General features: G+C 39.8%; 1 protein-coding gene across 2 annotated transcripts in view; it reads left to right on the forward strand.

The window, feature by feature from the left end:
• The first annotated feature begins 6669 nt into the window (after positions 1 to 6669).
• Positions 6670 to 12453, forward strand: part of LOC116077188 (myosin-8) — a 30594-nt gene continuing 24810 nt past the window's right edge. Inside the window, exons 1-5 of one of the 2 annotated variants that reach the window (XM_031351546.1) lie at positions 6670 to 6754; positions 6939 to 6982; positions 8314 to 8553; positions 9381 to 9524; positions 9618 to 9774. In XM_031351546.1, coding sequence (XP_031207406.1) covers positions 8344 to 8553; positions 9381 to 9524; positions 9618 to 9774 — 511 coding nt within the window. In that variant the 5' untranslated portion in view covers positions 6670 to 6754; positions 6939 to 6982; positions 8314 to 8343. Of the gene's footprint in view, positions 6755 to 6938; positions 6983 to 8313; positions 8554 to 9380; positions 9525 to 9617; positions 9775 to 12453 lie in introns of those variants that run through there. The other variant, XM_031351547.1, reaches the window with a different exon arrangement.

Consider the following 12453-nt stretch of genomic DNA (forward strand, 5'->3'; position numbering starts at 1 on the left):
GGAGGAGGAGGAGAAGGAAGAAAGGAGGAGGAGAAGAAGAATTAAAAGAAGAAGCTGATCATTAGGGCTGGAGAGTTGGTTCAGTGCTTGAGAGCACTGACTGTTCTAGCAGACGATCCCCTCTCCAATTACCAGCATCCACATGATAACATCTGAACCATCTGAGACTCCAGTTCCAATGGATCAGTTGCCATCTTCTATCCTCTTTGATACCAAGCACATATATGGTGCACATATATTCAGGCAAAATACTCAAAGGCATAAAATAAAATAAATACATCTAAAAAAATATTGAAGCAGATCATTTCCATCTTGAAATATGAAAGTATGCATCAAACACTTCTGCAGTTACCAAGGCACATCAACTGAACGTGGCTGGCCATTTCAACAAACAGCACCAACCATTAGATATTAGAGTGAGAGAAACTTAAACTGTCAGCCCATAAGCAGAAATTTACATCAAAGAGGATGCAAATGAAAGAACTTTAAGTATGAAATAACAGAAGAAAAGAAGACTTTTGTGCCTTTGTATTGCAAAAATTCAGAAGATCTGATTCCAAAAATGAGATACATAAAATAAAATATTGATAGGCTGAACTTCATTGATTAATTTTGAAATTAAAAGATCTCCACAGATAGGAAGAGACTATACATCAATCATCTGTCTGATTAATGATTCATAGATAAAATGCATATAAAGAACTAGCAACTGATGAGATAAGAAGAAAATGATAACATTGTTTCAAATAGGCTAAAGATTCAGAGCTGGCAAATACACACATATGTATAAATGGTAAATGGGCAGGTGATAAAGACATTCTGTGTATTAAGATCTGAACCACAAGTGAGTGACCACTTTATACCTAGTAGGTGGGGCACAATCAAAAGAGACAGGGCACACAAGTGCAGGTGACAAGAACAGGATCACACCTGTTGTAGAAATTCTTTCCCACCATGGGAAAGAATTCATCAATTTCCTAAAAAGTTAAACACACAGAAATCCAGGTCCCAAGAAAAATGGAAACACATGCCCACCCAGCAACCTGTACTGTGTTCATAGTGGTGGAAAGAATCCACTTTGGGCAGGTGTGTCCTACTGGCACTAACTTAGAGAGATGCACTGTAGGAACATGGAGAGTAGGGGTGGGAGGGCCAGACACAGATTGCAGGATTCTACCTACATGAAATTTTCAGAAAGGCAAAAATGTACAGAGAGTTGATCAGGGGATGAAGGGTCAAATTATTGTTAAGAACTTCTCAAAGACAGGCTCTAAGACCATTATAGAAACAGGGATACAATTCTGTAAGTCAACTAAGCTCCATGTATAGTTACAATGTCATTCTCAGTGCATGAAAAAGTTCACTAAAGATATTAAGGGGGGTAGATCTCAGCTAATTCTAAATATTACACAAATGACAATCATTGCCATATAAAATAAATGCAAATAAATAAAATTAAAGTTCTAGCAAAAAAACCACTGATAGCAAGAAATTCATCTGCAGGTGGTAATCATATTTATCATATAATACTGTACAACAATGAATACAATATATAGTTAGATTTAATTTTATGGAAAAATCTAACAATAATAATTTGAGGCGAAAAAATAAAGAGGAGCTGGAGAGATGGCTCAGCAGCTAAGGGTACTTCATTCCTTTTCAGAAGTCCTGGGTTCAGTTCCTAGAACTCACACTGGCAAGCTCACCACTGCCCGTAACTTTGGTTCCAGGGGATCAACACCTTCTAGTCTCCACAGGCATGGCACTCTCGTGGTACATATTCTTCTGTGAGCACAAGCGCGTGCGCGCGCACACACACACACACCAATGCCATATAAATAAAAATGATGTTTTAAAAGTATAAAGACATTTGTATTCATATGCCACATTTTGTGTAAATAGAATCATTAAATATGGGACCTTTGTGTCCTGGTCCATTAGTTAGCATAGAATCATAGGTTCCTCTACCTGGCAGCGCCCACCTGCACTTCCTCCCTCTCTACAGAGCTAACATTCTATCGAACACACACACCAGAGTTTCCTTACGCACCCTCTAGATGGTGGGCATTTGATCATTTCCACTTTGGGCCATGATGAATAGTGTTTTTATGAACGTCATGTGCAAACTTTTGTATAAACTTGTATTAAACGACTGGAGAAATGTCTCAGGAGTTAAAATCATGTACTTCTCTAGAAGAGAACCTAAGTTTGGCTCCCAGAACCAACGTTAGGCAACTTAGAACTGCCTTTTTAATTCTATGCCCAGAGGACCAACCTCCTCCTTTGTCTCCCTTGGGCACTTGTACTACAAGCACATATAGATACATACATATGAATACAATTTAAAATAAAATAAATACTTTAAAAGTATGCATTCAATTTTCTTAAGTAATTAGAATTTGAATTATTTTATTGATTTTTGTTATATAAAATATAAAAATATAGAAAGTATTACGCTAGATAAGACTTCAGATGATGGCTGGCGAAATGGCTCAGTGTTTAAGAGCACTGGCTGCTCTTCCAGAGGTCCTGAGTTCAATTCCCAGCAACCACATGGTGACTCACAACCATCTGTAATGAGATCTAATGCCTTCTTCTGGTGTGTCTGAGCATAGCTACAGTATATTCATAAGTAAAATAAATAAATAAATCTTTTTTAAAAAAGAGTACTTATAAAAAAAGACTTCAGATGCAGTATTTAAAATATACATGTATCAAGATATCATGTTATTTCCCATGGAAGTTTACAACTATTATGTCTATCAAAAATAAAAGCTATAAAATGAAATACTTTATAAAAATAAAGACAAGAGCAAAGTAAAGATACTCATATAGTATGTGTCACAAATTTAAACCTTAGCTAGCATAATACCATGTAAGTTTAATAATAAATATATTATATATAATATATATAATATATAATACTCAACATTTTCCTTAATGTTACAGACAATGAAATAAGAAAAGGAAAAATAACACATAAATTAAGAGAGGAAGAAAGCACAAAATTGTGATTATTTATAAAGGATGCACTGAAAATTCAAACATATGTATATACATCTAATATATATATATATATATATATATTAGAACTGATTATGGGGCAAATACAGGTATATTTCTATAATCCCAGCACTGAGGAGGTGGAGGCAGGAGAATTAGGATTTCAAGGCCAGCCTTGGCTACAACAAGTCTAAGGACAGCCTGGTTTACAAGAGATCCTGTCATAAAACCAAACTGCCAAAAAAGAAGCAATGAGGGAATTCAGCAGAGGGTGTAAAAGATGCAAAAGCATAAGAGAAGAAATGAATGGCATTTTTTTTTTTTTTTTTTTTTTTTTTTTAGGATAGCTGCTGTGAGTTTATTTTCTGCTTTACACAAGGCCCAGTTATGGGGTCAATAAAGCTAAATGCTATGAGCCAAGAGAGGGCTCTCTCCACTCCTGCTGGTGTCTGTTCAGCCTTCCTAGTACAGGGAGGGTTGGGAAGGTTGGTGATGGCCTAGCACCTCTTAAGCTTGGACAGGCTGCTGATTCTGACAGATCAGGAAGGGGCCCTTGTGTTGGCCTGGCCAGGATGGGTGACTGGCTGCTGCTTCACGCTTTCAGGAGTCAGGTCACAGGTGATCAGGCTTCTGGAGGCCTGGGGGTATTCTGCTCAGAAGACTCCAACGCTGTGGTCATGAATGGGAGAATGGATTTCCTGAAAAAGAAGCTGGTCCACCAGTGGCCCTGGTCGGCCTTGGGATGACCCGGGGAGTGGGGCTCGGAGTGCCCTGCTACTCAAAACCGTTGCTGGACGAGAAGCCCAAGCAGAGTGAGCCACTGGAAGGAATGGTTGCCATACTTCAGGGCTGAGGAGCTTGGCCAAGACCCCTCGTTTGCAAGCAAGGTCACCGGTGGCAAGTCCTGGGGCGCTAGGCCTCGGAGCCCATGTGCAAGGATAACCCATGAAACACGGCTACTCTATGACCCATTGATGAATGATTTTCTAGAAAAGTTCAGCTCAGAAATATCAAGGCTACGCTCTCCCAAATTATCTTGACCCTTCATTAAAAACTGTCTCCAGCTGTTCACCTGTGTTCTACATAGGGAAATGGGAGGATGGGGAAAGCAAAGGCGTCATATGGAATTCCCCCCTCTTTTTATAAAAAAGCCACTCTGGGAGGCTAGAGAGTTGGCTCAACCGTTAAGAGCACTGGTTGCTCTTCCAGAGGACGTGGGTCCAATTTCCAGCACTCACACGACAGCTCACAACTGTCTGTAACTCCTGTTCCAGGGACCGCACATTCTCATACAGACATATGGGCAGGCAAACCACCAATGTACATAAAATAAAAAATATATAAATTATATTATAAAAAGCTATTCTAGAAGCCCTACACAGCAACTTCTGTTGGTACCGTATTACCCCAAACAATATCACCTCTCTACCCTGAGTGCAAAGGTTCTGAATTAGTTGGGCAAACTGCTCCCACAAGTGAAACTGTAGTTCTGAGTAGCCAACGTGTCTGACACATGTCAGTAGTCAACGAGCAAGAAGTGTACCAGGAAAAATAGACCCATCCAACAATTAAGAGAAAAACTAGCAAAATATCTAAGATCTGGAAAAGCACTAGAAGAGAAATGTAGTATCCTGGGGTAAACATAAAATATCACACCCAGGGGATGAACCAGCTCACAACTCTCAATGCTTGTCCAATGAACCTATTAAATCAACTTGATCCAAATCAAAATCCAACAGAAGTTTTTTCCACATCTGAAAACCTGATCCAAAAGTTCATATACGGACCTTTAAAAAATCATCAAAATGACATTAAAATGAGTAAATACGTAATAAAAATTGTCCCAATAGACATCAAAGACTATGCGCTATTTGCACAAAAAATATGAGAGAAAAAAAGTATTGAATCCAGAAACCAATCTCATACCCTAACACATGTGTGCACACATGTGGGCATGTATACACACACACACACACACACACACACACACACACATCCCTAGGCAAAACAGAACAGTGGAAAGGGCAGAAATAATAAAGCTCTTGTAAATTAATAATTAATTACAAAATTTAATTAAGAATTAATTAAAAATAAATTACAAAACTAAAATTTTCTTAAAATCAATTTGTTTGAAAATATAAAGTAACATAGGTATGACCCTGAATCTCTAAGTTTTAGAAATTCCTTTATAGTACACCCCGAGGAGCAAAGACATAAAGAGAATCTTTTCATAAATTTGCCTAAAAATTTAGGTTTTCTAGAAGACCCAAATTCTAGAAGTCAGAGATACTACAGCAGAGCATTATTAGACCACAAGAAGTTGTTCAGAACTTGAAAAGGCAAATTATATCTCAAGCATATGTGATCCTACCCAGATTTTTATAGTATATAACTCAAAATAATCTAGTAATGAGGGGATGGAAGATGATACAAATAAACTGGACCATAAGCTACCCACCAGGAATACACCGCATTTATTAGGCTAGTCTACATTTGTATATTGTGAAATTTTTCCATATTGTTTACATACTAATGAAAGAAACGAACCAAGAGCAGATAAAAGTAAGATGGCAAGTAAACATTTATAGTGTCCACTGTCTATGAGCCTATTTTTTACAACAATTTTACCAATTTATTTTTCCCAGGAAATACATAAGAAAATGCAACCTCAAAGTCTGGGTTATTACAAACCAAAGGAGAAATTCAGCCTAGTCGAAAAGGTGTTGATTTTGTCATTAAAATATATGGGGCTACAGAGTCATACACGGTTGCCACAGCTCTTGGAACTTGAGCTGTGTGCAGCCTCACTGCCTTCATGGGGGTTAGGTGAACGCTTTCATGCTTAAGCACAGCAAAGGAAGAGAACTTGATTGTGAAGTTTAAAAAAAATCAAATTCCCACCTAAAATGGGTAAGTTAGGCCATACATAAATCATATCTCAATATAAATGACTTTAAGAAGGAAGATTTTAACTTTAAAAGTATAGCCATAAAATATTTTCTTTAACTAATAAGGATGTTAATTATACTAATAGCCTGACTCAGCTACCTTAACGTTAAGGCAGGTTGTTAAGACATGAGTGTATATAAAGTATGACCCCCACTTACGTCCCCCATGCTATCTCTCCAGAAGAGTCTAAGTGCATTTTCTCTTCTCTTTTTTATATTTTTTCCTATGATGAATGCATTAAGTTCTAATAATAATTCTTCTGCATGCTGGCAGGGTGGGCACTGGCCCAACGGTGGAGACTCAGCATAAAGGCTCTTCTCAATTTGGCTTTGCTGCCCCAGTCAGACTCCAAGGATGAGCCCTGGCGATGGCCCAAGGGAATGCAGTGTGGGGGCTCCTGTGGGAACAAATAAGGAAAGTGCTTTGCTGGGCATCTGATCTTTGGCAGAACAGGACAGGCGTGCATGACAGTTTGCCAAATTGAATATAACTCTTAAGAACTAACTTATGAGAAGGCCCACCAGGCGCTGTCAAAGATTCCCTTCCCAACACACTAGAAAGCATTCTCAGAGGGCAGAATGGTCCTTGTCAAATTATTTATAGGAGATTGGTTCACATACTCTGAATGATATGAATACTTCTAATTATATCCGAAGATGCCAAATGTCACTACAAACTTCGCCGAGTGTTCCTGTTGCCAAGTGTTTTGTCCTGACAAAGAGGAGGGAGCCGCAGCATCAGCACTTCTGTTCCTATATAAGCAGGGCTGCCCCTCACACCCTATCTCCGCCAAGAGCCAGAGGTAAGTGATGGATGGGAAGCTTGGGAGCCTTAGGACCCTGGGGACAAGCAGCAAGAACCCAGTGGCTATCTCTGAGCATGAACCAATTCCTCTTAGGCTTGAAGGGTAGGGGGATTTTTAAACTCTATAATTATGTGGCCAGGATCTGTGAGCATCACTAATGGGGAAACTTCCTGTTTCACAGTGCAGGACAGACGTGACTCTACGTATTCATCCAGAGCCCCATAGGTAAGACTTGGATTTCTTCATTTGTTGATGACAGAGAGGATTTTAGCCTAAGGAGTCTGTGAATAGTTCTTAATTACCCGCCATTTCTGTGTTTTTAGATAGCAGGAGGTGCTTTTGAGGGATGACTTGTACATGCTGGAAATCATTTTTCCAGAATGTCTTATTCTCAGAAGCCCGGGATTAAAGGAACATTTGGGACAGGATGAATTTTGACAGTGAGCTATCAGCTGTAACTCTCCAGGGGCAATCAACTGTTGTGTGCCAAGCCTCCTGCATAGCATTGAACACACACACACACACACACACACACTACATGCTTTTCAGACAGTGTTACTTACCATTGGAAATGTAAATGTTTTGTTAAAAGCATATCTGAGTTATTTATAAGGATTCCCTTAATTTTGGGGGGAAAAATACAGTTTTCCTTTCCACAGACTGTTAGTGATCATGAATAATTTAGGAGCAATTCTACTGTGCTCTACAGAAGTCAGTACCAGAGAGTAAAGCTAAGAGTCCACCAGTTTAACACACCTCCGCAGCGGAGGCTCACTGGTCCATGGTCAGTCAATAACGTTTGCGCATGCAATGAACTCTTAATGTTCTTCTTTTTCTGAGTAGAAGGAAAAGAACCCCATGGAATTTCCACAGGAAGAAGAGCTCTCCCACAGAAGCACTCATTTCTCTGTGCTTAAATCAGTTAAAGTGAGAGCTGAAATCTCTCATGTCAAAAGAGATTTGGGAAGCAGGGCAGTGCTAAGTCCCCTGCTCCCTAGCCAAAGGATGAAAATCCAGAACCAAGAATGGGGTTAGGAAGTTCTAACAGCCCAGGGAGAGATAGACTATCAAATACCAACAAAATGAAAACAGTCACTTGGCTTTGAGCAACAATGGTCATCTAAAAGATCAGAAAGTGTCCCTGGTAGCTTTGAAAAATACCAACAGCCTTCCTTTGCACAGAGCCATGTTTCCTTCCTAAGTAGGTGACTGTCCCGGGAGTGTGGCAGATGCAGACATTCTGCAAGAGACAAGAGGATTAAGTAATGACAGTTGCTGTAAAACAATCCGTCAACAGCTTTAACTACAGAGATCACTATAGTTCAGAGGGGAAAGCAGGGTGGAAAGGTTTTCATTGTAATCAAAGATGTAGGTACCTACTCCTGGGAGTCAAGGTTCTGGAAAGGACACTTGCCAAGTTCTAAAACTGGGTCCTCAAGTTTTCACAAGATATCGGATTGCAGAAAGGGTCTCAGCCTGCCCTGAAAACCAGACTTCAAATCCTCACCCACATTTCTGACTTTTGCTTTTTCTCTCTCTCTTCCGTGTCCCCCAAGGCCGACACCTCGGCTAAATAAATAGCAGTCATGAGTTCGGGTTCGGACGCGGAGATGGCTATTTTTGGCGAAGCTGCTCCTTACCTCCGAAAATCGGAGAGGGAGAGGATTGAGGCCCAAAACAAGCCTTTTGATGCAAAAACATCTGTCTTTGTGGTGGAGCCCAAGGAGTCTTACGTGAAAAGTGTCATACAAAGCAAGGATGGAGGCAAAGTGACCGTGAAGACGGAAAGCGGAGCAGTAAGTGAAAACACAGAGGGCCCACTCTGGGATCATTTCTCTGACTCAATCCAGAGGCAAAATCTCCCTTGCTAGGGATGCCTGATCCTTGCAGCCACGTGAGCATCCTCCTCCTAGCATGAGGTCCCATGATTTGGGAGCTAAAGGGGTTCAGGCTACAGTACCTCCCCTTCCCTACTTCCCTCAGGATTCAGCTCGATAATATTGGCCTCCACTATGTCCCTTTAAGTTCCTACATCCAGGTCTTAATCTCTAAGTCTGAGAAAAAAATAAAGCTACCTAGTTCTATCACAAAAGTTCCTGTGCTGCTTATGTAGTTCCATAAAGTGCTGATATATTTAAAGAAGTTTCTTGTAATGGGTGGGATGAGAAAAAATTAAAAATGCTTGGCCTAGAAAAAGAGAATAAAAGGAAAAGAAAATAAATTTCATTAAAAACATAAATAGTATTGCAATAAGCAGGGGTCTTTGGGTCTCTATTTTGTATGACGGTTTCATTTCCTCTGGCTATACAATCAGGGAAGTGGTGGTATGGGTTCATGGAGGGCTGGGTGGATCCAATCAACCCACACTCAATGGTGTCTGATAAACAATCATGCTAAATCTCTTGAATTTGTACAATTAAATGTGTCAATAAAAAGTACTAATACCTACATTATCACAGGAAACAGATTTCCTTAGCATCACACCTGAAAAGAAATGTGTTCAGGCCTTTAAAAGGCACTGAATAATCATATCTGATGGAACGTGTGCTCAGTTGTAACTTTGTAACCGAAATGAACAGGCAGACATAAACCCTGTCTCAAACCACTCTGCTTTCCTTACCAGACTCTCACCGTCAAGGAAGATCAAGTCTTCCCCATGAACCCTCCCAAATATGACAAGATCGAGGACATGGCCATGATGACCCACCTCCATGAGCCAGGAGTGCTGTACAACCTCAAAGAGCGTTATGCAGCTTGGATGATCTATGTGAGAGCCCCTTTTAGCACATTTATTTTTTGTAAAAAAAATAAAAAAATGAAGCAAGAGGCAGTAGATTGACTTTTCTGATCTTTTCTCCAGACTTACTCAGGTCTCTTCTGTGTCACCGTCAACCCCTACAAGTGGCTGCCGGTGTACAACCCTGAGGTGGTGGCGGCCTACAGAGGCAAAAAGCGCCAGGAGGCCCCGCCCCACATCTTCTCCATCTCTGACAACGCCTACCAGTTCATGCTGACGGGTGAGTGGAGCATGTTTATAGGAATGTGCACACACAATTGGGATGGACAAACGGAGCTCACTCCAGTCTTATTATAAGACACCCGTGCCTCATGGGACTTACCATTTCCAAACTTCAACCACAGCCATGACATTTGCTCTTTCCGGCAGTCATCACCACTTTAGGATGTGAACAGTGACACTCTGGAATTCACTGGCCTGCCCAAGTCAACAAAGCTAGCAAATGAAAACTCAGACAAAGCAAAGAGCCAGTTTCTGAAAACAGATTAGTTCTTTCCCTCATTTTTTTTTTCTGACTTGGATACAAAAAGTTCAAAGAGATCCTTTTTAAAGTATTTACCTTCCCAACAGTTTTTACCTTCCCAACAGTAAAAAAAAAAAGTCTCAGGCATATCCAGAGAATTCTGAATTCTAATGTGGATTTTCAAATGACACAGCCGACGTTGCCAGCCTTGGGAACTGAGCATGAGTAAACTGGAGATAGCATATGGGTAAAGAGAATCTATAAAACTCCCCCAACCCCAGACTTTGAAACATTCTCCTCTTCAAGTCTGTTAGTCCCACTTTATCAAAGCATACTCATGATAGGTTCCAGAACAGCACTAAAACCTTTTATCTTCACATACCAAATGCCTCTGGATATGGCCTCAGTTCCCATGCTCCCTTTCTTCTGTCGAGTTTTGGTAGCTGGGCACATTTCTCTTTTTTTCTGTTCATTTTGCTGCTCTTGTTCATAGATTGTCTTTTAAAACGGGGATGGGGGAAGAGAAAGTGACACAACAGGGACCCCCTATGACAGACTGGCCCGTACTTCCACAAGGACTCTGTGCCCTCCTTTCTCAAAGTTACCCAGGTGTTGGCTCCTGTTAGAGGTTTCAATATCCAGAAACTGCAACATCCACCGCCGCCAAATGACTCTCCAGGCTTTGGGACTGTCCTAAATTTAAAGTCACCTAGGCTCCCAAACCCAATTTTCATACAAAATTATGCAGAACCATGGCATTAGCCCATTTAGAGTTATTTGAACATTGGCTGAAATACTAGGTCATTGTTTTCTTGTCCTAGATGCAATATGGTTTTACATGATTCATATTAGAAAAATAAGACAACGTTATTGATCCAAAATCCACACCAATTTCCTTGAACAGAAGCTCAAGGTTTTGTAAAGTCTAAGTGTGTACATACATCTAAATAACATGTAGACTTGTGTTGATTTTCTCTAGAAATACTTTTAAACTTAGGAGTCTCAAAACTCCAAAATCTGTCAATACAGAATTGCAGAGTAAATTAACTAGACATTTGATAAAATACATTATTACATTGACATAAATATCTGAATTAAAATAAAATTAATTAATTAATTTACTAATTAGACCATTTTTTATTTGGCATCATCAGGAGTCAAGTTGGTGACACCAAAAACTGGACAAAGAACAAGTTGAAAAGTAGGCAAAATGAAAGTCAAAATACCTGACTATCTTTAACTTTACCTAGTTCTGTAACTTAAGTTTAAGAAGCCATTTTCTTCTCTAAGCCTCAGCTTCACTGTATGCTAAATGGGAGATTTCACCTAAGCAACATCTAAGGTCTCTAGTGACTTCACAATCCTGCAACTGTTATTCCTTACAACTAAAATCACCTGATGTCTGAGGTTTTCTTCAAAATAACCCAATGAGGTTGGAATAGCGTAGCAATGCCATGAAATTGACCAAGTATTAATGACCATTCCTCTATTGGACAGATGCCCAAAGTCTCATTATCATAGTCTCTGCTCTTATGTGCATTTAAATGTTCTAATAATATAATTTTAAAGTAATAAAATATATCCACCCACGCATTTGGATAACTATGATAAAAAATAGAAAATAAGAAGTATTAGAAAATAGTGGAGAAACAAGATACCATTCACTGTTGGTGGGAATGTAAAATGGCAAAATTGCTATGGAAAACAATAAGTGGTTCTCAAGCAATTAAAATATAATAAGGGTCTGATCCATGCTCCCTACTGCTGGGAAGCTAGCCAAAAGAATGGATCCAGGTGTTCCAATATCTCTTTGCAGGCCTAGTTCATAACAGCATCTTTTATAGCAGCAAAGATATGCAAGAAACTCACATACCCAGCTGATAAATAATTAGGCAAAGGATGGTATATTCATGCAATGGAATAGTACTCTTCCTTTAAAAAGAGTTAATTCTGGCAGTGCTACAACACAGATTAACCTAAGCAAAAATGTCACAAAGATAAATACTGTATGATTCTGTTCATATGCAGGCTTGATAATAGTCAACTTTGTCAACAGAAAGCTGAAGAGTGGTGGCCAGGTCCAGAGGAATGGGGGGCCACTATGTAATGGGTACAGAGGGTCATTTTTACAAGATGAAAAGATGTTTGAAAGCAGAAGGTACTGATGGCTGTACAACATGAGAGAGCATAATCCCACAGAACTATACATTTAAAATATAACCAGGGAAACAGGTCCACGAATGAAGTGCTCCCACACAAGCATGAGGAACAGAATACGGCTCCCTAGCAACCAAGCAGATGCAGCCTGGGACTGGAGAGTTTAGGATTCTCCCCCCAAACAAGCCGGAGAGGTAGCCTAGATGTATCTGTGAGCTTTATGTTCAAATGGGAGACCCTGCATCAGTGAATATGGTGCAGAGTAATCAAGGAAGACTC

Source organism: Mastomys coucha, unplaced genomic scaffold, assembly GCF_008632895.1.
Source record: "Mastomys coucha isolate ucsf_1 unplaced genomic scaffold, UCSF_Mcou_1 pScaffold5, whole genome shotgun sequence".
Classification (NCBI taxonomy): Eukaryota; Metazoa; Chordata; class Mammalia; order Rodentia; family Muridae; genus Mastomys; species Mastomys coucha.